At 35.3% G+C, this 25498-nt stretch overlaps 1 protein-coding gene across 3 annotated transcripts; it reads left to right on the plus strand.

The window, feature by feature from the left end:
- On the plus strand, positions 7237 to 23000 carry P2RY10 (purinergic receptor P2Y, G-protein coupled, 10). Of its 3 annotated transcripts, none has more exons than XM_005673737.3 (3): positions 7237 to 7361; positions 21422 to 21861; positions 21988 to 23000. In XM_005673737.3, the coding sequence occupies exons 2-3, from the start codon at positions 21458 to 21460 to the stop codon at positions 22442 to 22444; spliced, it is 861 nt and encodes a 286-aa protein (XP_005673794.1). In that variant the 5' UTR covers positions 7237 to 7361; positions 21422 to 21457; the 3' UTR covers positions 22445 to 23000.

Raw genomic sequence — 25498 nt, forward strand, 5'->3', positions numbered from 1 at the left:
GCATCCCTGGGAAAAACCTCTCTCCATCATGGTGTACTTTCCTTTTAATGTATTGTCATATTGGGTTTGCTAGTATTTTGTTGAAGGATTTTTGTATCTATGTTCATTAGTGATATTGGCCTGTAATTTTTTTGTGGTATTCTTGTCTGGTTTTGGTATCAGGATGATGGTAGCCTCATAGAATGGGTTTGGGAGTGTTCCTTCCTCTAATTTTTTGGAATAGTTTCAGAAGCATAGGTGTTAGCTCTTCTCTAAATGTTTGATAGAATTTGCCTGTGAAGCCATCTGGTCTTGGACTTTTGTTTTTTGGAAGTTTTAAAATCACAGTTTCAATTTTAGTACTTGTGATTGGCCTGTTCATCTTTTCTATTTCCTCTTGGTTTAGTCTTGGAAGATTGTATTTTTCTAAGAATTTGTCCATTTCTTCTAGGCTGTCCATTTTATTGTCATGCAGTTGCTTATAGTCATATTTTATGATCCTTTGTATTTCTGTGATGTCTGTTGTAATTTCTTCTTTTTCATTTGTAATTTTATTGATTTATATCCTCACTCTTTTTTTCCTGATGAGTCTGGATACAGGTTTATTAGTCCTGTTGATCTTTTCAATGAACCAGCTTTTAGATTCATTTATATTTTCTATGGTTTTCTTCATTTCTATTTCATTTATTTCTGGTCAAACTTTATGATTTCTTTCCTTCTGCTAACATTGGGTTATTTCTGTTTTTCTTTCTCTAGTTGCTTTAGGTGTAAAGTTAGGTTGTTTATTTGAGACTTTCATGTTTCCTGAGATAAGCTTGTATTTCTATAAACTTTTCTCCTAGTACTGCTCTACCTGCATCCTGTATGTTTTTGGATTGTTGTGTGTTTGTTGTCATTTGATTCTAGATATTTTAAAATTTCCTTTGATTTCTTGAGTAATCCACTGGTTCTTTAGGAATATGTTGTTCAGTCTCTACTATTTGTGTTTTTTGCAGGTTTTTTTCTTGTTAATTTCTAGTCTTATAATATTGTGGTGAGAAAAGATGCTTGATATGATTTCAATTTTCTTAAATTTACAAAAGCTTGATTTGTGGCCTGGAATGTGATCTATCCTAGAAAATATTCCTGTGTGCTTTAGAAGAATGTGTATTCTGCTGCCTTTGGATGGAATATTCTATCGATATTTCTTATGTCCATGTGGTCTAATGGGATCATTTAAGGACTGTACCTCCTTATTGAGTTTATATCTGGACGATCTGTCCATTGATCTAAGTGGGGTGTTAAAGTCCCCTGCTATTATTGTGTTATTGTCAATATCTCCTTTTAAGGTTGTTAGCAGTTGCCTTATATATCAATATTATTCTCCACAACAACAACAAAAGGAGTTCCCATCGTGGCACAGCAGAAACGAATCTGACTAGGAATCATGAGATTGTGGGTTTGCACAGTCGGTTAAAGATCCAGTGTTGCTGTGAGCTGTGGTGTAGTTTGCAGACACAACTCAGATCTGGTGTTGCTGTGGCTCTAGCATAGGCCAGCAGCAACAGCTCCAATTAGACCCCTGGCCTGGGAACCTCCATATGCTGCAAGTACAGCCCTAAAAATACAAAAGACAAAAAAAAATAATAAAATAAAGATGATTCTATGTTGGGTCCATAAACATTTACAATTATTATGTCTTCTTTGACCCTTTGATTATTACATAATATCTTTATTTTTCTCTAATAACTGTTTATTTTAAGGTCTATTTTGTCTGAATATTGCTACTCCTGCTTTCTTTTGATTTTCGTTTGAATGGAGTATTTTCTTCCATCCTCTCACAGTCAGTTTGTATGTGTCCCTAGAACTGAAGTGGGTCTCTTGACAGCAGCATATATATGGGTCTTGCCTTTTTTTTAAATCTATTTATCCAGTCTAGGTCTTTTCACTGGGGCATGGAATCTATTTGCATTTAAAGCAAATATTGATATGTATGCTTTTATTGCCATTATGTGAATTGTTTTGGATTTGTTTTTGTTGGTCTTTTTTTCTTGTTCTCTTCTCTTGTGTTTTGATAGCTATATTTAATGTTGTGTTTGGATTGCTTTTTCTTTTTGCATGTTTATCTAATGTAGATTTTTGGTTTGAAGTTACCATGAAGTCTTGATATAGGAGTTTATATATATACAAGATTGTTCTAAGTTGCTCATATTATTATTGCAAATGCATCTTCATATCCTGTATTTGGACCTTCCTCCTCTCATAATTTCTGTTTTTTAAGCATATTTTTGTGTGAATGATTTCCTACCTCTATTCTATGTATGCCTTTACCAGTGAGCCTTGAAAATAGTAAATTTTTGTTTGTTTGTTTCTAGTTGTGTCCCTTTCTTTTCCACCTAGAGAAGTTCCTTTAGTATTTGTTGTAAAGCTGGTTTAGTGGTACTGAATTCTCTTAGATTTTGATTATCTGTAAAGCTTTCAATTTCTTCTTCAAATCTGAATGAGAGTCTTGCTGTGTAGAGTAATCTTGGTTGGAAGTTTTATTTTTTTCCTTTCATCACTTTAAATATATCATGTCACTCTCTTCTGGCCTATAGAGTTCCTGCTAAAAAATCAGCTCATAGCCTTGTTGGGGCCCCCTTTTATGTTATTTGTTCCTTTTCCCTAGCTGCCTTTGATATTTTCTCTTTGTCTTCAATTTTGAGCAGTTTGATTAATATGTGTCTTGGAGTGTTCCTCCTTTGGTTTATTTTATATGTATTCATTGTGCTTCCTGGATTTGATGAGTGATTCTTTTCCCATGTTAGTGAAGTCTTCAGCTGTTATTGCTTCACATATTTTCTCTGGACCTTTTTCTCTCTTTTATGTTTCTGGTGCCCCTACAATGCAGATGTGGGTGAATCTAAGGTTTTCCCAGAATTCTCTTAGACTGTTTTCATTTCTTTTCAATCATTTTTCTCTTTTTTGTTTCATGTCAGTGATTTCCACCAGCCTGTCTTCCAGAGCTCACTTATTCATTCTTCTGCATCCTGTATTCTGCCAGTGGTTTCTTCTTGTGAATTTTTTATTTCAGCTATTGTATTTTGCATCTCTGCTTGCTTAATCTTTATATCTATTTCTTTTTTCAATGTTTCTCATAATTTATCAATCATTGCCTCCAGTTTATCTCCAAGCTCTTGAATCATTTTTATTATCATTAGTATAAAGTCTTTTTCATGGAAGTTGCTAATCTCCAGATCACTTAGCTTTTTTTCTGTTTTTTTTTTTTTTCAAGTTCCTTTATCTGGGTCACAGTTCTCTGCCTTTTTATTTTTTTATAGATTTTTTTGTGTGATCTCCTTATTGCAGGCAATAAGGTTGTAGCTTCTCTTGCTTCTAGCGTCTCCCTCCTTGTGGGTGAGGTTGGTACAAGGGCTTGCTACAAGCTTCTGATGAGAGGAGCTGGCACCTTGCCCACTGGTAGGTGGAGCTGATTCTTGTACCTCTGGTGGGTGGGGCTTTGTCTCTTCATGTGATTAGAGGCAGCTGAGTGCCTAGAATAACTTTAGGCAGCCTATTTGCTGATGGGTGGGACTGAGTTCCCACCTGGTTTGTTGTTTGTCCTGGGGCTTCTCAGCCCTGATGGGTAGGATCAGATTTTTCCAAAGTGGCCATCTCCAGGGGTGTTCACACTGATGATTATTCCCAAGATCTTTGCCTTCAATTTTCTTGTCTCACAATGAGTAAGTGTTGTCCCCTGTGTCCCCAGGAGATCCTCCATTCTGCAGGTTGGTCTGATCTAGATGGAGTCTCTGTTTTTCCCTGTGCACACAAAACTTGTGTCAGCCCTTCAAGAGTGGATTCATTGTTTCCCCAAGTCCTGTGGAGCTCTTGCACACAAGTCCTGTTGGCCTTCAACACCTAATGCTCTGGGGGCTCCTCCCAATGCCAGATCCCCTGGTGTGGGAATCTGATGTGGGGCTCAGAACTCTGACTCCTTTGGGTGAGCCTTTCCAGCCTATTGGTTGCCCACCCAGTGGGTATGAGATTTCTTATATTGTGTAGGCACCCCTCCTACCATCTTGATGTAGCTTCTTCTTTGTCCTTTGGTGTAGGATATCTTTTTTGGTAGTTTCCAGTCTATTTTGTTGACAGTTGTTCAACAGTTGGCTGTGATTTGTGTTGTTTTCATAAGAGAAGGTGAGCTCCAGTCCTTCTACTCTGCTGTCTTAATCCTATCTCTCTATGTATGTTTGTTTAATCACATTTTAAAAAACTTAGCTACCTATTTTAGCCTCATCCTAAGTAATATTATGCATGAAATCATAGATGTAAAGTGCTAATTTTATTCTTTAAAAAGAAATGCACAACTATGTATAACTTGAAAATGTTTAAAAGATTATTCCTCGTACCACCAAAAACAACCCTGAATGCCTCCAGTGGGACATGTACTACCCATTGCTAACACTGCTGAAACAAAATTTGTCTATTGATCAAGGGCTAGACAACCTTCCTGAAAAGCTTTAGCTCATATTGAGCTCATCTTAATTTCTACATAATTTAATAGTAAATCATACTATTTATGTTTTCTGTGTTAAGTTTTCTAATTATTTTATGAGTGATTAACTTGTCACTTAAACTGTACTCCCATAAGATAGAGGACATATTTTATGCTTCTGAATCCCACTCTGAATTTAAAAAGTACTCATTGTTGTACCTCCTTAAATACTTATTGAATGATTAGTTTTGGAAAGTGCAGGAATACTCTGTGGATATATAATCAGATATAGGAAACGCTTGAAGACAGTTTATCTAAAGCAATTAATATTCACCAATTGTATCACAAAAGGAATTAAGGTAACATTTCACTTTTCTCTTTTTCTCCACTTTTTGTTTTCTATTTTTCCAGAAAGAATTGGAGGTAATTTAAAGGACATATACTATAGCTAGGTAATATAAATAAACAGCAGATGAAAAATCCTTTTAAAAATGGACAAGCACATAAACATAGAATCATGAAAGAAAAGCATATCATAAAAATATCTCCAAACTTGCAACCAACAGACTATAAGTTTGTTCCAGGTTTTTAGCAGACTATATTAAAAAACTCACATGACACAATTATCACGATCTCAAGAATTGTGTAAAATCAACTGCTTAGGGAAAATCTAGTTCTTCCTATTACTAAGTTCAGGTAGTATTCTTGGGTCCTCCTAGAAAACACAGTATATTTTAATGAATGGTGTCCTCAACAATAGCTATCACACCTAATCTACTATTATTAGCAGAGAAGACCTGAAAACCTTTGAAGAACCAACACATAAATTTTCTCCATTCTAGGTGTATATAAAAGAGAAGGGAAGACTAGAACTATTGACAAAGTAAGACAGCTGCACTATTTTTTAAACTCTTATTACTTGATATTTATTACTTGATTTGAGGTGATAATGATTCCTAGAACATCATTCATACTGAATAACTAGAAGACTCTCTTCTAAAAGTTAATTGGAGATCATTTTTAAATTATCAGCTTTTTTCGTTTTGTCTGCAGCTTTGCTCCTTTTAATTAAGACTACCCATGTTGAAGTATTATTTGCCTAAACTGGGTCACTGACTTCTGAGCTACTTTTGCTTCCCTTTTTAGAGCCAATGAAAGGAGACGATTCTTGCATGCAATAGAGCAATGAAGTAAGCTGACAGGCTTTTTTTTCTTAGCAGTGTTAAGATGTTGTCTGGGAAATGAAGGTGGGAAGTTGTGATGACAGATAATGTTAGGAAAGAGTTCCTTTGGCTTTAAAGATCAATGGATCTTGAACTTTATTTGGGTGGTGAAGGATCACAACCTAGGAAAACTGGCTTACACTGTCCAAACTCACAAGAGATGGATTTGTACCAGAAAGCCAATTTAATAATTTACGTTGAAGACCAGAAGTGCCAAATGGACTGAAATGTGTTCTAGCCTGTCAGTGTATTCTCCTCTCAGTAAGGATGCTGAATTAGAAAACTAAATTAACAACAGATTGGAGCTGGATTAATATATAAAATCAGAAGTAAGAAGGGGATTGCAAGGTTAAGTACATTTCATTTGATATACCTCAGTAAAGATAGGGACAATCTTCCTTTACCACTTCTCACAAGTTATGGCCTTTTCATCAATCAGTTTAGCTCTTTGTATCTATTGCTGAAAGTGTCTCTTTTCCACTTCTTGATGCCCTTGAAATGTATACTAGAGATCTCAGTGAAGGGCATTGTCCATCTAGTTTTGAAATGATTTTAGTTTTATAAGCAGAGTTTCTTGCAGATCCAGGTTGTTCTCCTACAAAAATGTTGTCATCCACTTTCTTCTTTAGTCAGTCTTATCCAGAAATCCAAATGCTAGTTTGGCCTAACCCACAGTACTTTATTTTTTCCTTTGTTATGGTTATTACCCAGAGGGTTACTTGCAGCTCCAGGCCCTAGGTTCTGAATGTAGTTTCCTCACATGCCCATAGAGGTTTGTGCTGCTTTGCAAGCCTTGTTTCTCAAGACCACTTCCAGACTTGGCTGATACTATAGTACCCAACTATATGATCTTTCTTGACTTGTATACTTATAAAGTTCCCATAGACACTACAAAGACCAAAACTTTAGTATACTGGAGGGAGACTGTAATATATAAGTTCTTTTATTTATTCATTCATTATTTGAATATTTATTTCTTTATTCATCCTTTCACTTATTCATTCAACAAGCATTCATTAAAGTGCCTTGTACTAGACTAGTTGGAAATACAGGGATGAGTTGGACACAATATTCACCCTGAAACAGTTTGAAATACACTAAGAGGATAAGAAATGTACAAAAATAACAAAACTACACATTAAATTATAAGCCTTAAGATGAGAGGTTAAGGGAATGATACTTCAAATGGAGGGAAGAGCTTAAGCAAAGGTAGTCCTACTTTTGTTAGTTTTGACTTGCATTCTTGAGGCTGTCCAATTCTTCCTATCATGATTGCTCTTAGGTAAATTCTCTTCATATTTTGCCTCAAAATACCACTTATCATGGAGCTTACTGGAATCTAGTGAGATAAATATCTGCATGGCTTGTAGGGAAGGAGATAGGATGAAAAGCAGTGAAACAGCAAAGAAGGCTGATATGCTGTCATTATTTGATTCTGCATACCCTTTGTCTCTGCTTTTTGAATTTCTTTGCACCAGTGAAATAAAAATTAAATAAAACTTGAGTAATGCCTTCTGCTCAAGGGACTTACCTTTGGTCTGTACAAATAAGGTTTCTGTGGTGAGACACCAAGTACACTCAACTTCCTCTTTCAACAACAAATTTGTCAGTTATCAGCAGGTTCCGTGCCACCCAGAGTTAGTCTTTTTCACCTCCAGCTCACTGCAAAGGAACAAGAGTGCTAATCCCAGCAAGGCTTCAGGGTAAGTTATAGCCTAATATTTAGGAATTGGTATAATTCCATGTGGGAAGATTGGTGGGGGCATGAAGATCCAAGACAAGGGCAGATGTAAGACCTGTGTTCAAATTGACAATGATCCCTGGTTTTTTATTTCAGACTTATTACAGCAGGAGCAATGGAGATTTCCCTTGAGTCTGACTAAAGTACAAAGTAAGGATTAATGCCATCAGTCCCCATCATTATTCCAAGAGCATGGAGTCTGTGATACAGCTAGCTAGCTCTTTGCTGAGAGCTCTTTGTTTCTTCATTAACTAGGGAAAATAGCATAAACTGGTTAGAAAAGAGTGTGGTCAGTGAGATTCATTGGGACAACTTGACATATTCTTCCAGAAAAAGAGGATTTGGATTTCTGCTCTGCATAATTTATCTAGTTGCATAATGAAAGAATATTTTTATGTATAAGCTCTTTGCCTTGGTAAGTTTAACTTTCACAGATACAGCAACAGAGAGTAAGTCCTTTTAGGAGAGAAAGAAAGTCAGATCATAGATTTTGAAGCTGAAGGATCTCTTAGAGATCCAAATTCCTCACAATACAGATGGGAAATCTGAGAGGCAGTGAAGGGAAGACATTAAACGTCACCCAGCTAGTTAGTAGCAGAACTGAAACTAGAATATGTGTCTTCTAAATCATTGCCCCCTTTCAACTACAGAAGCCTGTATCTCCCAGAGAATACCGTAAATGTATTTATAACTGTGCTGAAGTTTATGTTAGGAGAGAATATCCCAGATGACAAGCTTGTTGAAGTGATTTCAGTCTTTTCAGAGGCCTTTCTTGGTCCTTTGAAAGATGTTTTTGACACAAGTACAGGCCTACCAGATAGGAGAGCCAAACAAGAGGCACCTATATTTTCAGTAATTGGCATTCTTTTTACTCTCAGTGCTAGTAACCTCTCTGGTTCTGAGCCAAGAAGATTGAGTCAAAAGGAGACTTCCAGTTGAGGAGCCCTTCAAGGTGCACTGTGCCATTGGTACTCAGGGTCATTTGGGATAGAATGAAAACAAGCTTTGTTAGGCTTTTTGGGTGGAGTAGTCTCAGTCCCAAGGATCCTGCAAGTGGGAACATTTTTATTTTTATTTATTTTTTGTCTCTTTGTCATTTTAGGGCTGCACCCACAGCATGTGGAGGTTCCCAAGCTAAGGGTCTAATTGGAACTATAGCTGCTGGCCTACGCTAGAGCCACAGCAATGCCAGATCAGAGCCACATCTGTGATCTATACCACAGCTCACTGCAATGCATGATCCTTAACCCACTGAGCAAGGCCAGGGATGAAACCTGTGTCCTCATGGATACTAGTCGGGTTCATTTTTTTAACCACTGAGCCACAATGGGAACTCCTATTTTGTTTTTTTAAATGGATGTGGGAGTCACTGCAATTTCTATTAACTGAGGAGTGTATCCCTTAACAATTATGACACAGTAAAAGTATTCATTGTTGAAAATAGGTGACATGCTGTTACAGTGAGGTGGAAAATGGCCTGAGAATTAGGTCATTCATTCTGGGTATTTTTGCAGTGGTTCCTGTTGTATATAGGTTCTTTTGTGGTCAAAAGCACTTCCTTCTTTGACACAACTGGGAAAGTTATACAGACTGCACAAACCCTGGCAGTGGTGGATCAAAATATTTCAAATGAATGACCAAACTTTTGAATGGTTTGGGGTGGTTTTTCGTGGCTATTTGTGTTTGAGACAAGTTAATCCATGTCCTAAGAGGCAGGATAGTCTATAGTTCTAAAAAAGAGGACAGACCTTTCTTTGTGAAACCACCTTTTCTAAGCATTCCAAAAACAAGGGCAATGATTGATAGTAAGTCTAGGCTTTACCTAAAAACTGTTGCTCAAAAAGTCTACTTATTTTCCAGGTTAGGGTATTTTGTATTTAAGTTTTCATCTAATAAATTAACATGTGCACCACAGGCAGAGTGATGAAGTAAATAGATCAATACTCAGAAAGACAAAAATTCTTGGTTCTAGCTCAAGTTCACACAATTATTCATTTTTGCCCTTGGGAAAATTGCTTTATTTCCCTGGGTATCAATAGTCTCACCAATAATAAAGAGGGAGAACTTGAAATAGTATTTTATTTCCTTCCTAGTAATACAATGGTTTGAGTCTAGTCTCCTGGTACCCGATAAGAGTTGTTTACTGTAAAGTGGCAAATACTAGGGTCATAATAGGGAAACCTAACTGCAGGTAAACTTCTGAAAATATAGTCTATATCTCGAGGGGAACTCAGTAATCTTTGCTAAGGGCCATTATATTTCTGTCAAAATAATGTCATCCTGAGAACTTCAACTTTTAGACCACAGGCAAGTGTTCTGTAAATAATTTCTTTTTCTCTCAAATGATAAAACACAAAAACACAAAGGAGAGAGTTCTGAAATCTGATTTCCACAATGACAGTGTTACTATATCAATATTTCTCAATTTTTAAACCCAAAGTTCCATTTTAGAAACATAAAAATCTCACTACAAAGTGCACTTGCCTCCCTAGGACCCAGATCCCCGACTCCTAGAAAAATGTATCCCATCACAGTGACCTTTTCCAAGTGCTATGGGCCCAATAGCCAAGAGGATTTTTGTAGGTTTGTAGTTTCAGCAGTTTGTATTATATAGACACTAATTTTTATTTCCAAATTTATTTACTATAATAAGGAATTTTTTTTAAAGTAACACATTTTCTCCTCTTCCACTTTAAGAATTGCACCAGTTCTACTAAATATCTTTCACACATATACTTTTGGAGATAATTTCCAAACCCAGAAAAATACAGGGTACAACCAAAAACCCATGGAGGTTACTCTCTGTGCAAGTAAATTGGAAATGAAGTAACACTTATTTAATGCATACTGTGTACCAGATATTAAAATACATTTTCTACTTAATTATGTACATTTTAAATTTAATCTTCATAACGCTATATGTTGCAGTAACTATGATGCTAATTTTAAATATGAGGAAACCAAAGCCAAGAGATATGAAGTGAGTTGTTTGATCTTGATAAGTGAGTCAAGATATGACTCCAGGTTTACCCAAAGAATATGATTTTTTCCATCTCCAAAATGCTATCCCAACTGCAAATATGATGAAAAACTAGGCCTCCTTTCTACCTGCTTGAAAATCCAATGAAGATGTCTTCATGGAATTTCAATTCAAACTTTAATATTTTAGTTTGTGAATAGTCTAATTGCTTTAATTCATTTTAAGGATAAAAATAATTTTCACTCCCTCTAACGTATGGGGAAAACATGTAGACTTGCCATGTACTGTGGTTCTCATATCAAACCAGGTTATTTACAATTAATTTGAATTAATTCAGGTAATGGCAGTGTTCCAAATTCCAGTTGCTCTTCTTTGACTGTGGTTATGGAGTGACCGAATGAAGACTATGACAGTCATGGGGATAGACTACCTTGGGTAATTCATGCGAGACATTTTGCTTTAAATAAGAAGAAAAAGGTAATAAAAAAGCAAGTTATATTCCCAAATGGGCTGTAAATCTTTCCCTCTAGAGAATGGAGTGGCCTCCATCAGCAACATTTCCCTATTTGATTTTCTCTTCTCCTCCCAAGATGACAAGCCCACATATCGGTCTTATTATGGAAGAAAATAGGAGACATAAATTTGATAAACATGTTCACTTAGCAGTGTAAGTGACTTAATGATGAGATATGAAATTATGTGGAGGAATGAAATAGTAAAGCTTTGTAGAACTGTACTAGGAAATAAGCAGTTACTTTGATGCCAGAAGCTTAGGCTACACACTCTTCACAATGCCACTTGCATAACATTTAGGTAAATGGGTTACTTATTTGAGTCTCAGTTTCATGATTTGTAAAATGGGGATAATATCCTCTGACAATTTGTTTTATATATATATAATACATATATATGTATATATTAATATATGTATATTAAATATATATATATTTAATAAGGATTAACAGAAATTATAGATGTAACAGTGCCTTGTAAAGTATAAATCAGCAGGTAGATTGAGATAGTGTCAGCTGCATTAATAATGGCAGTAGCAGTGCCAACGATATTGGTTAGGTGCAGGGGTTTAGAGAGGCCACGCCCATATGGTCATGGCATATTAAAGCTGGGAGGTAATTAAAATAATCCAGTTCATATTGTCTTATTTTACTAATGACGGAAATGAAATCCACCTAAGGAAAGGGGCTTGTCAGGACTACACAAAGAGATATAGTATTTGAATAGATCCTAGAATGCAAAGGTTTTAACTCCAAATCCAGTGTTCTTTTTAATGTATTCTACTGCTTTTGAGTCTTCCTCATCCTACAAGTTTTGTACATTCATCTCACCACTACTGTTATAAATACATTGTTCCATAAGCTATCCATTGATCTATTATAGTTTGGGTTTACAGGCAAAACTAGTAAAAGATCCCCGGTTTTTTTAAAACCCTACCCTTAAACCTCTATTCTGACACCTGGTAGTCAGCCTTTTTCCATATATGTATAGGGGTAAAAATACTACAAGTGGAACCAAGATTGTTAGCTTCATCTTTGAAGAATAGTCATATGCACTGAAGATGAATCTTGGCTTTCTCTTCTCATGAAGATGCTCATTATGACTAGAATCATAATAGATGTGACTTATGAGAAAAAAACCCAGTCCTGCTGAGCTTTCATTTTCTGATCTTTAAAGGGGTATAATAATAATTAACTCAGAGCTCTCTCAGAGATCAAAGGTAATATATTAATAACATTTTGTTAGTGACAAGACCACCATGAGAATAGGAGAAAAAAAATAATCATGGTTGTGCAAAAAGAGGCTGGAACAAAAAAATCTTAGGCTGGATTTCATAAATTCCTAGTTTTGGCATTCCAAATAGATACTGCTGTTTTTAATAGGATCATTAACAAGTTTGGATAGTAAAAAATAGTGGGGGGATTATGGACTTGTTCTGGAATTAAGACCTTGCCAAACTGCTACAGCAGAATGCTGAACAAGGAAGTTGAGGATTCTTGCGTGTGAGAATAGTAAATTTGACAATTTAATCTAATCTGCAGATAGGAGGAAGTAGGATGGGGGGAGTGTGCCAGGTTGGGACAGGAGGATTGGAGAGATTTAGAAATTTAAGGTCTCTGGGAGTGTGGAGTTCTGTGACTGTAATGTTAAAAAACAAACAATTTGAAGAGTCAGGAATTTATGAAGCTTGGCAGAGGGTTCAAATTTGAAAAGTTCTGGATAGCTTCAGAGTATCAGGAGAATCTGAAAGGGTTTTGGAAAAGTACAAAACTGTGATATACATGTATAACATTTCATGTGTTTTATAAATGAAGTTATCTTTGACTCAAACAGTCTTCTAAACTGGTTAATTTCATATCTTTTACTTGAAATTTTAACATTCTCATGATCCAAATCAGAGCTTATTTTTTACTTCCTTGACTGTGCAATAATAGGATCATCACCTATCTTGTTTGTCTTGGACTGTCAAGGATCACTGAAAATCTTACCTTCTCAGTCTTAGGAAAGCATGGATGATTGTTTACCCTACAAACTCAAATCTGATTTAGACTTCCTGTCTCTGTTCTCAGAATGATCTTTCTAAGACCAAGTATGGTATTATCACATCTCTTCCTAGAATCTTTAAATGATTCTCCATAAAACCCTCCATGATATGGTTGCATCTACCTTTTTAGCTGCTTTTCCCTTACACTGTCTTCTCCCACTCTCACCTCCCATCTCACCTTCCTCTCCATTTCACACTGTCCTCCATCTGGTATAGAACATCTATTATTCCTTTATATGGATCATTCATTTTTCTATTCTGGGAACTTTGAATGATATTCATTCACCTCTGGAACTTTTTTTATCCTTTCTTTTCCTATACCCTTCCCACTCCAACTGCTTTTTAAAAATGGACTTAACCCCTAGGAAGAGCCTCCAATCCTCCTCTTTTGTGCAGGATTCATTTCTACATTCACAGAAACTTCATTTTTATATCTTTCGTGGCACATTAAAAAATCTATTATGGTTAGTTATTATTATGTCTATTTCTCCTAAATGACAATAAGCATATTGAAGGAAAAAATCATATATTATTCTTCAGTGAAATTTCCCACCCCACTCCACTGTGTTCAGCAATTAGCATATTGAATACACACTTAACAAAATGTCCCTTTGCTTGATGAAATTATGAATTGCTAAATCCCAGATGAAAGGTATTAATAATACCTAGTGCAGACTTTCTTGAAGAGATGGGACTTGACCACAGCATTTAAGAGGTACTTATATTTAAATACAATAGTGTATAATTTTAATGTAAGGTTAACTTTATCTTCTCCCCACCCCAACCACCATCTGTATTTTTCTCTCTAAATTTGTCCCTGTAGGGAACAATAAAAGAATGCAGGTAACTTGAAACAAGTACTGTCTTCTCTGGCTTGAGATGCTCTATCTCTTATAATTTGATAGAAGCAAACTGCCATGGTAAAAAAAAAAATTGAGTAAGAGGTGTACAAACCTCACTTCTGGTCCTAGTACCACCAAAATGCATAGCACTAATGTAACCCTATGACCTTGAACAGGATACTGAGTTGTTCTTGAATACATGTCATTTCCAGCTAAATAGCATGGTATGGGTATCACTGGTATCTGTCCCACATAACTCACAGAGATGATGCTGTGCTAACATGAGGATTTCTTATCACCTACACCATTACCTCAGTTCTTATCATATACTGATTGTGATACTAAAGACTTAAAAAATATTTTCCCTATCAGACAGAAGCTTCTCAGGGACAGAGATTATAGCAGATGATTCAACATTCTCCACAGACCCTGGCACAGAAGTTATAATATGGTGCTTATTAAATAAGTATTGATTGAACGTTGGCCTCCAAGGCAACCAGAGTCCTCAAAAAGCCAAGGAAAAAGTAGACAAGTTATTTTCTTTTTATGCTTAACTTCCATGTTTGGAGAAGTTTGGGGACTACAGATGCAACCTCCTTACTCTTATTTCAGGTCCAATGCGTAGTTAGACAGAAGCCATTTGCTGATAAGGCAGTTATACCTTTCATTTGCAGAATGCCAGTCAACAACAATAAAGGGTTGAGATGCATTTGGAAGCAGATTACAAGGACTATCCTCTCCCTGAGGTATAGATAATAGTGTTAATGGTATTCTGAGACCTTGGGCTGTGCTGATTTCTACTCACAGGATATGTCTGATCTCCACTGATTCTAAATTGAATATTTTACTCTTTTTTAAGACTTCTAAAGTCCTGGCTTTTCTTAGTTGAAAAGAAAAAAATTCAAAAATTTCAAAATTAAACTTATTGTTACCAAAGGGGAAATGGGTGGGGGGAATGGATAAATTAAGAGGATGAAATTAACATACATACTACCCTATATAAAATAGAAAACTACTCTATGGCACAGAGAGGTCTACTCAATGTTCTGTAAAATCCTATATGGGAAAAAGAATGGTTATATATATATATATATATGTGTATATATATATATATATGTATATACATATACATATATAGATAGATATATAGATATTGCATATACATACCTAATTAACTTTGTGGTGCACTTGAAACTAATACCAAATTGTAAATCAACTGTTCATCAATAAAATTAAAAACAAAAGAAAAGGGTAGGTACGGGGAATATTGATGATAATAGCCCAAATCAGAAGATAACATGATAACATTTTAGGGAAATAGCAGACAGCAGAAATATATTAGTTGATGTATCAGGGTTTTCATTTTTGCTTAGTACTTCCTAATAAGGACTTTAAACTATTATGTAACCAATTCAGTCTGATTATATAACTTTGAGTGCTTACTAAGTCACAGGCTAAGTGTTGGGTATACGGTCATGAACAAAATAAATCTTGTTATAGTATTAATAGAGCTAAGAGAACAGTGGGTGACATAGTCAATAAACAAGTTAATAAACATCAACATTACAAATATTGATACTACAAGGTAATTTCACAGAGTATGAGAGTATGTAATGCTGTGTAGGATTACCTACTATAGTTGAAACAATAGTGAACAAGGAAGAGAATGGCATGAGGTGATGTTAAATGATACGGGAATGACCTTTAGGCCACATGAGAAGTTTGGCCTTAATACATCAGAGAACCAGCAAAGGATTTTAGGTAGGATAATGATATGATATTTCAAATAAAGGCCATTTTGGCCACAATGTGGATGGGGTTATAAAGGATAAAGAGATGACAGTCCCTGCCATCAAGGAGAGTAAAATCTAATTAAAGAGAAAGCTATGTTAACAGAAATTCAATGCATGTGTGTGGTGTCATGACAGAGGTAGGGGAGAATGGAGACAAGCATGGGTGTCAATTCTAATATATCATCTCTATACTATGAAAGTTTTATGACTGCAGCACAATTTATTTAACCTCTCTTGGTCTCAGTTTCCTCATTTGTAATACAGAAGTTATCACTGGACTGTTAAAGAGATAATATGTGAAGAGTGCTTAGCTTATTAGTATGGGCACTCTCAATAAACGGTAGCCATAATTAATGTTAATATTAGACACAGCATGGAAAACAAACTGTAGGAGACAAAACTAAGGTGCATAGAGTCCAGTAAGACATATTTTACAATAATCAATAGAGATGATGACAGTGGCTTGGATTAGAATGCCAACAGTTGAAGTGGAAATGGATTGGAGAGAGATTTGAGAGCTTTTAAGAAGGAAGAATCACCAGGTTTCTGATTTTATATAGGTGAAATTTAGTGGCAGGGTTTGGATTAATTCCCAGTTTTCATCATTAATATCTAGGAGCAGAGTCATGGCACAGACCGAGAAGGGAAGCTTAAACTCAAGAGGAATCACAGGTCTCACACCCTTTCTGAGATAGGAACAAAAGATATGCCTAAATTGAAGAGGAGAGAGATTGATAACCATGAGGCACAAACCACTGAGAAATAGCCAACAATAGAGCCAGAGCTGAAAGAGAGAGGCGAAGAGACAGAAGCAGAGGCAGAGACAGAGAGAAGGAACATATTATGACTTTTGCCCCTCCATTCAGCATTTTCCTCTTAGTGGCTCTTCAGGTTGTTCTTTTTAAAATTTCAGAAGAGTCACATATTAATAGGAATCTGTATGTTCCTTCTCTGAGAGAGTTTATATTTTTACCCTACCCAAGACAAATTCCCCTAGCCTTCCCTTACCATGGGGATTTTACATTTAATTGTCACCAAACATATTTGGGGAAAAACCCTTCATACCTCCCCTTCAGTCTGGAGAATAAAAAAGGTTTTGGAAAGCAGGCCATGCAAATATCTAAGCCTGAAATAAACTGAATTGCAAAGGCATAAGCAACCACAGAAGCAAAATAAGTTGTGTATACAAATTCTAGTTTGTTGTTCTGGCATAATAGGGCTCTGTTATTTAGCAAAGAGGTATGAAAAGAACCTGCCCCTTCAGTAAGTGAAAATTTCTATACCAATGAAGCAGAAACAAATACCCATGTCTGTAAAGTGCAGAAGTGGAAGTGTGAATTGGGTGGGTTTGTTTGAGTTTCTTTTAGTTCTTAGAACAGTAATGTGCTTGATGCAGTTTCCCTTGCTCTCTCTCACAGCCTATGCATAGATAATAAATAATAGTAGAAACAAGATCAATATTGAAGTCAAGGTGGCTGGTAAGGAGAGGTGGGTGACATGGGTAGAGACAAGTGTTTTGTTATATCTGATGTCATAATTAGAGTAATCCCAGTGTTACAAGATCATAAGGTCCTGCTATGGAATTAGGAATGTTCTTCCATAATGTGCCCTCTAGATATAATGATGATCCACATTCTACTAAGAAGTTCCTCCTGAATGGAAGAGATAAGTCATATAAAGGAAATAGCACAGACTTTGGAGAAAGTCGGAAATGATAGTAAATCCTATTTTAACCATTTTCTCACTTTGTTACCTAAGACAATTACTTAATCTCTGAATTTCAATTTCTTCATCTGCATTATAAGAGTAATAATTAGTACCTACCCTTAGGATGGTTGTGACAATTAAATCATGTAATGCATGTAAAAAATTCCATTGCTAATTCTACTAGAGTACATCATTGATAATAAGACCATGTTAATTATTTCCTTTCTTTTCATCTATGAGTACCCCTCTGCTCTCTGTTCTTAGTCATATATACATAAACAAGATGACTACTGAATAACTCTTTAGGATATATCATAGATAGGCCAAATAGAGAGTATAAGAGGAGGGAAAGTGAAAGCACTCTTCAGAGTAATGGTAGCTTATAAAGTTGATTCTCTTTTTTTTTTCTGTGAATAAATCCCTTGGGGTCCCATTATTTTATCACATTTCTATTTCCTAGAATAGGACTTAGAATGGTATAGGTAATCCTTCTGCTACTTATGAGGAGAAACTAAAAGAAGGCCACACTTTTGTTTTTGTAAACTTACTTAAAATAAAACAAAACAAAATAAAAACAATACCAACAACAAAATTCCACCTGAGGAACACCCTCACTACTTTGTTTTTTCCAATTCTAGCTCTAAAGGCAATAAATATTCATGAAGTATAGACAGAAGCTATGTTTGTGAAATTTGTCCTTCATAGGAAAACAATTGGTGGACAGAAGGGTGTGTATAAAAATCAGCCACATTGTCCTTCTATTTGAAATCCCAGATCTTTCATTTAGTAGATTTTTGACCTTGATAAACTCCTTTCTGAGCCTTGCTTCTTCTACCTGTATCATGTGGTGGATGAATTAAATGATTTTTAAAGCTCTTCTCCAATCTAAAATTCTATAAGAGTGTTAAAATGAAATATTGAAGTTATTGCTCTCCTACCATTCTTTCTTTTCTTTTCTTTTCTTTTTGGCTGCACCATGGCATACGAAATTTCCCAGGCCAGGAATCGAACACCCACCACAGCAGTGATTCAAGCAATAACAGTGACAACACCATGTCCTTAAATGCCAAGCCACAAGAAACTCCAACTCCTGCTATACTTATTTGCAGACAACCTACATAAATCCATGGTCAGACCTAGAGCTCCCCTAAAGATCATCATATATTCCCCATGTCTTACATATAATATACAATCAAAAGTACACTAAAGCATAAAATAAGATTAAGAAAATCTAAAATACTTTTCACATTATAATGACAACTTTAATGAAAAAATTAAATATTAAATTGTTTCCAAAAAATTATTTTGGTGGCCTATTTTTCTGGTACCTTAATAAATGTTCATTTTGATCATTAGATAATTTTTCATGCCATGATATCACACCAGTGCAACATTCTCCTTAGATAGAGAATTGGTCTTGTCCCTTTCAAGTCACATAAGGGGAAACATCTTGGTTAGGCTCCTAAATTCATATATTACTGCAAATTTTCATGTAAATGTGGAATGAAACCTAAGACAAGATAGAGATAAAATTCATGAAAATCATCAGCTATCGTGATACAATAATAAGAAGGTGATATTACCAACCCCTAAAAAAATTATCTAAGATACTGGTAATGCAGGCTAAATGAAGTAGGGCTATTCTCCAAGTGCTGTAGTGCCAAGGTAGGAAGTCAGGATCCAATAGGCAAGATGGCAGATGCAAGAGATTTGAGGAGAACTATTCTGAAGATATAAAAACTAATCTAGTGATATCTCATTGTATTTTTGATTTGCATTTCTCTAATAATTAGCAATGTTGAGCATATTTTTGTATGCCTGTTGGCCATCTGTATGTCTTCTTTGGACAAATGTTTACTTAGGTCTTCTGCCCAGTTTTTGATTTTTTTTTTATTGAGTGTATGAGTTTGTATATTTTGGAAATTAAGCCATTGTTGGTCAAATCATCTGTAAATATTTTCTCCCATTCTGTGTATTATCTTTTCATTTTGTTTATGGTTTCCTTTGCTGGGCAAAAGCTTTTAAGCTTAATTATCTCCCATTTTTAAAAGTTTACTTTTGTTTCAATAACTCTAGGAGATGGCTCCAAAAATATTGCTACAATTTATGTCAGAGTGTTCTATGTTTTCTTCTAGGAGTTTCATAGTATCCATTCTTACATTTAGGTCTTTAATCCATTTTGAGATTATTTACATATGTGTTGTAGAGAATGTTCTACTTTTATTTTTTTTTATGTGTAGTTATCCAGTTTTTCCAGCACCAATTACTGAAGAGACTGTCTTTTCGCCGTTGTATATCCTTGCCTCCTTTGTCATAGATTAATTTAAAATAAGTGCGTGTGTTTATTTCTGAGGTTTCTCTCCTGTTCCACTCATCTATATGTCTGATTTTGTGTGAGTGCATTGCTGTTTTGATTACTGTGGCTTTGAAGCATAGTTTGAAGTTTGATTCCTCTAGCTCCAGTCTTCCTTCTCAAGATTTTTTTGGCTATTTGAGGTGTTCCATGATGTATCATCTCACACAGATCAGAATGGCTATCATCAAAAAGTCTACAAATAATACATGAGGGAGAGGGTGTGGAGAAAAATGAATATGCCTACACAGTTGATGGGAATGTAAATTGGTGTACCCACTATGACAAGAGGTACAGAGTTTCCTTAAAAAACTGAAAATAAAATTATCATATGATCTAGCAATCTCACTCCTGGGCATATAGCCATAAAAGATGAAAACCATAATTCAAAAAAATACATACACCTAAATGTCCATAGCAGCACTATTTACAATAGCCAAGGCATGGAAGCAACCTAAATGTCCATAGACGAATGAACAAGTAAAAGAAATGTAGTGTATATTTATAATGGAACAGAAAATAAGATGTGGTGCATATATATATATATATGTATATATATATATATATATATATGAATATTACTCTGCCATAAGAAGAATGAAATAATACCATTTCCAGCAAATTGAATGGACCTAGAGATTATTATAGTGAAGTAAGTCAGATAAAGACATAAAATATGATATTGCTTATGCATGTAATCTAAAATAATGATACATATGAACTTATTTATAAAACAGATGGAAAGCAAACATACAGTTACCAGTTATGAAAGGATAAATAAAGGATTTGGGATTAACAGATACACACTAGAACAGTATGGAGGTTCCTCAAAAGACTAAATATAGAACTACAATATGATCTGGTAGCCATGCTCTTGGGCATCTATCTGGAGAAAACCATAATTTGCAAAGATACATGCACCCTAATGTTCATTGCAGCACACTTACAATAGCTAAGACATGGAAGCAAACTAAATGTCCACCAACAGAAGAATGGATAAAGATGATGAGGCACATTGGAATATTATTCAGCCATAAAAAATGAAATAATGGCATTTGCAGTAACATGGATGTACCTAGAGATTATCATACTAAGTGAAGTTAGACAGTATAAGACAAACATCAAATGATAGCACTTATATGTGGAATCTAAAAAATGGATACAAATGAACTTATGTGTAGAACAGAAATAGACTCACAGACTTTTGAAAACAAATTTATGGTTACCAAAGGGGACAGGTGAGAGGGAAGGAATAATTGGGGGTATGGGATTGTCATATGCACACTGTGGGATATGGAATGACTTGCCAAAAGGAACCTGCTGTATAGCACAAGGAATTCTACCCAATATTCTGTGATAATCTATATGGAAAAATAAGATAGATGTTTGTATATGTATAACTGAAACACTTTGTTGTACAACAGAAGTTATTACAACATTGTGCATCAACTACACTTCAAACTTTAAAATAAGAAATAAATAAATGTGGGATTATACTCAAAATAGATGAAGAAAACAAGGATCTACTGCACAGCACAGGGAACTCTATTCAATACCTTATAATAATCTATAATGGAAAAGAATCAGAAAAAGAAAAATCTATATTATATACACACAACTATTATTATTATATATGATAACTATATATTATTACAGATACACAACTTAATCACTTTACTGAATACCTGAAAGATATTTCAACTATACTTCAATTAAAAAAAAACAAGTCTGAGTGTCAGCTAAAGACCTGGATAACCATTATAATGCTTTTCTTGTTTTTTTATGGGCAGGTATCATACCTTGATGAATATACTGAAATATTCAAGATGGATAGCAACAGTACCAGCAATGCTGAGACTCACTGCAATGTTAATAATTTGACATTTCATTACCCCCTCTATGCAACCACCTACATCCTCATATTCATCCCTGGTCTATTGGCCAACAGTGCAGCCTTGTGGGTTTTGTGCCGTTTCATCAGCAGGAAAAATAAAGCCATCATTTTCATGATCAACCTCTCTGTGGCTGACCTTGCTCACGTGCTCTCCTTACCCCTCCGGATTTACTATTACATCAGCCAACACTGGCCTTTTCAGAGGGCTCTTTGCCTGCTGTGCTTCTACCTGAAGTATCTCAACATGTATGCCAGCATTTGTTTCCTGACATGCATCAGCCTTCAAAGGTGTTTCTTTCTCCTCAAGCCCTTCAGGGCCAGAGACTGGAAACGTAGGTACGACGTGTGGATTAGTGCTGCCATCTGGGTCATTGTGGGGACTGCCTGTTTGCCATTTCCCATCCTGAGAAGTACAGACTTAGCCAACAAAACTGAGTCCTGTTTTGCTGATCTTGGTTACAGGAAAATGAATGCAGTGGCTTTGGTTGGGATGATTACAGCTGCTGAGCTGGCAGGATTTGTGATCCCAGTAGTCATCATCGCATGGTGTACCTGGAAAACTACTACATCCTTGAGACAGCCACCAGTGGCTTTCCAAAGAATCAGTGAAAGGCAGAAAGCACTGCGGATGGTTTTCATGTGTGCTGCAGTCTTCTTCATCTGCTTCACTCCCTATCATATTAACTTTATTTTTTATACCATGGTGAAGGAAACCATCATTAGCAGTTGTCCCATTGTCCAAAGCACGCTGTATTTCCACCCCTTTTGTCTATGCCTTGCAAGTCTCTGCTGTCTCTTGGATCCAATTCTCTATTACTTCATGGCCTCAGAGTTTCGTGATCAACTGTCCCGCCATGGCAGCTCTGTGACTCGTTCCCGCCTCATGAGCAGGGAGAGTGGTTCATCAATGATTGGTTAAGAATAAAATATCTCCTCAATTATGGCTTTGTTGAACTATGTCTCTGGCTTTCTCCGATGGCCAAAATGACCAGCCAGACAATTTCTTTAATTGAACTCTGGTAACAACAGAAATAAATGTCTTTTTATGTGCTAGCTTTGGTTACAGGTGTGTGATGGTGGAAGCAGAGTGTGAAAAATGTGGGAGAGGAATGGAAAATGGGATTTATCTGTTTCCTCTTTGAAATCCAAGGCTTTTTTTTAACCTAAGACACTTGGACCTATATTTTACAGATGTTTTTAAACAAATGGAAAATGAATATTTTATCATAAACATGTCTTTAGTAAATGCAGTATTGAAGATGATACAATAAATACATGAATATTTTCCAGAATGTAAAAGCAAAGCTCTTTGATATGAAGACAATTACTCGTGAATAAGAAGAAAAATCTCCAGTTTTCCTAAGAGATAAATGCACAAGCAAGGAGGACTGACTATTGGAGTAATGTGTACATAAATTGTATGAGACAAACCTCTTACTGAATAAAGGAATGAGAATTTGTCCCTTCACTGAAAATATTTTGGAAGTCTATTGTATTCTGGGTTGCCATATTCTTGGGTAGTTTCACATATATCATTTCTTCTGGCCATTCTAATAAATTTGTGGAAGTTTCCACAAATGAATAAATGGAACCTCAGAGAGATGAAGCAACATGCTTGGGGAAAAACAGTGCAAAGCCAAAATTTGTCCTGAATACACCACATATGCTTAAGTTTTTGCTTCTATTTGTGTTGTTGTTTACCAATTAAATGTTAAACTTGATTTGAATGATGCAAACACAGACTGGAACTAAGCTGCACTAGACCAAGACTATTTCTACATAATTTGCCCAAGGTTATTTCAAAAGCCTGTGAGTTGTGGGGATGTAATATTGGGCTTCAGGCTACAAGATATCAAATAATAAATAGGTTTTTCTAGTACTGTCCTAATCTACAGAGTCCTGATGGTCAAGGATATAGTAGCTTCAAATAATATTTTAAGGCTTAATGTAAGTAATACAAACACCATAAATTGATGAAAGAAAGCAAGCTATAAAACTGGGAAATTAGTAGATTTTAGGTTGTAAAATTAATTTTTTTTAGTTTGCCTAACCCTTCTTAAACACTACTATACATTGCTCTGAACAAACCTGTGTTTATTAAGAAACTTCACTGTGAGCAGAGTTCACAGAATTGCATCAGAAACATAAAACATTATCACATCATGAATGAATTTTAGAAAAGTGGATGTCCTCCTTCTAGCAATCTTATTGTCTTAATTTTTCTAGAGATTATGGATATTGTTTCAGAGTTATTATGGAGGATTTAAATACAAATAGTTCTCAGTTTCTCAGGTTGGCATTTATTAAGCTCAACCACTCATTTTTTATGCCTGCAGATTAAATAGCATAGACACTTATTGTGCAGGGAGGAAAAGGAAAGTTCTAGTTTTCAGAATATCCATTTGAATATACAGTCTATGAAAGAAGAAGCAGGAATAGCTGAAAAAGGAAGAATTTTTAAAAAAGCATAAAGTTTCTAGGGAAGAAGAGAGTTCTATAATTATAATGTAACATTTTCTTGTGTTTTTTTAACCAGCATTTAAAAGCACTGCCTAAATAGTGAGGGTTAATGGTACCATTATCAGAATGATTGTATAGACAGTTCCACTCTAAGGAGATGATTTTAAAAGAAACCCACTTGGAAATACACATCCTCATATCTGTGAAGGAAAGGAAACTCAGTTCTAAATAGTCATACTTCATGTTCCTTCATTTCAAGTTGTTAACAAGAGGTTGTGCTTCAATTACTAGATTTATGGGTGAGCAGACAAATTAAATTATTTGCCTTTCATCTGTCCACCACTGAAGTGGAATATTTGGCTCTTTTCTTTTCTTTTCTTTTCTTTTCTTTTCTTTTCTTTTCTTTTCTTTTCTTTTCTTTTCTTTTCTTTCCTTTCCTTTCCTTTCCTTTCTTTTCTTTTCTTTTCTTTTCTTTTCTTTTCTTTTCTTTTTCTTTTTGTCTTTTTGCCTTTTCTAGGGCTGCTCCCATGGCATATGGAGTTCCCAGGCTAGGGGTCTAAGAGCCATAGCCAAAGGCCTACGCCAGAGCCACAGCTATTTGGCTCTTTTCTTACATGTGAATCTCTATTTTAGTGAGAGGGAAAAGATAATTTCAAAACAAGCAATGACTGGTTCTTGAATCTTAAAGGCTCTAAAGCCCAATATAATGCTAGGGGGAAATGTAACAACACTCAATCTTTGAGATAACGGATCAAAAAATAAGTGAGAATACTTTAAGGTATCGCAATGACCAATTTGAACAGTTATTCCTATATTTATCACAAGGGCATGCTGTGAGACAAAGAGGACAGCAGAATATATATCCTTGAATCAGCTTTTCAAAGTTACCAAGAAAACTCTGTGTTGCATCCAAATTGCTACATCTATCAAAATCCACTTATAACCATTCAGAGCCTCACAACCCTGATGAAGCATGCTTTAATTTTCTAATACTTTTGGTAAAAAAGAAGGAGTTTTGAAGAATATAATAAACTTGTACAATAATCTATATGATCTTAAGTGCAGTGTATGTATGATGGTTATGCTGTTTACCTTTAGAAAGCTTTAAATACTAGCACAGAATATATATAGATATAAATGATCTTTATAGAATATATGGTCATTTTTATGAAAATATTAAGCATCATGCTCTTATTTGAAAATTGATTTCACTATAATAAAATTTCTTCTAAAAGAAAATCAGTAGATTTTCACATTCCTTTTGCATATTTTCCAATTATATATAACTCACCATAAATGTAAGGTTACTGCTTATAATAGAAATTTTAAACCACACTCCTCTTTAAAGAAGTAAGTAGTTTGGGTGGTATATTAACATTTTAGAAACAATACTGTGCCTTTAAGGGAGTTCCTTTTGTGGTTCAGAGGGTTAAGAACCTGAGTAGTATCCATGAGGAGGCAGGTTCAGTCCCTGAACTCACTCAGTTGGTTAAAGGATCCAGCATTGCCAAAA

Source organism: Sus scrofa, chromosome X, assembly GCF_000003025.6.
Source record: "Sus scrofa isolate TJ Tabasco breed Duroc chromosome X, Sscrofa11.1, whole genome shotgun sequence".
Classification (NCBI taxonomy): domain Eukaryota; kingdom Metazoa; phylum Chordata; class Mammalia; order Artiodactyla; family Suidae; genus Sus; species Sus scrofa.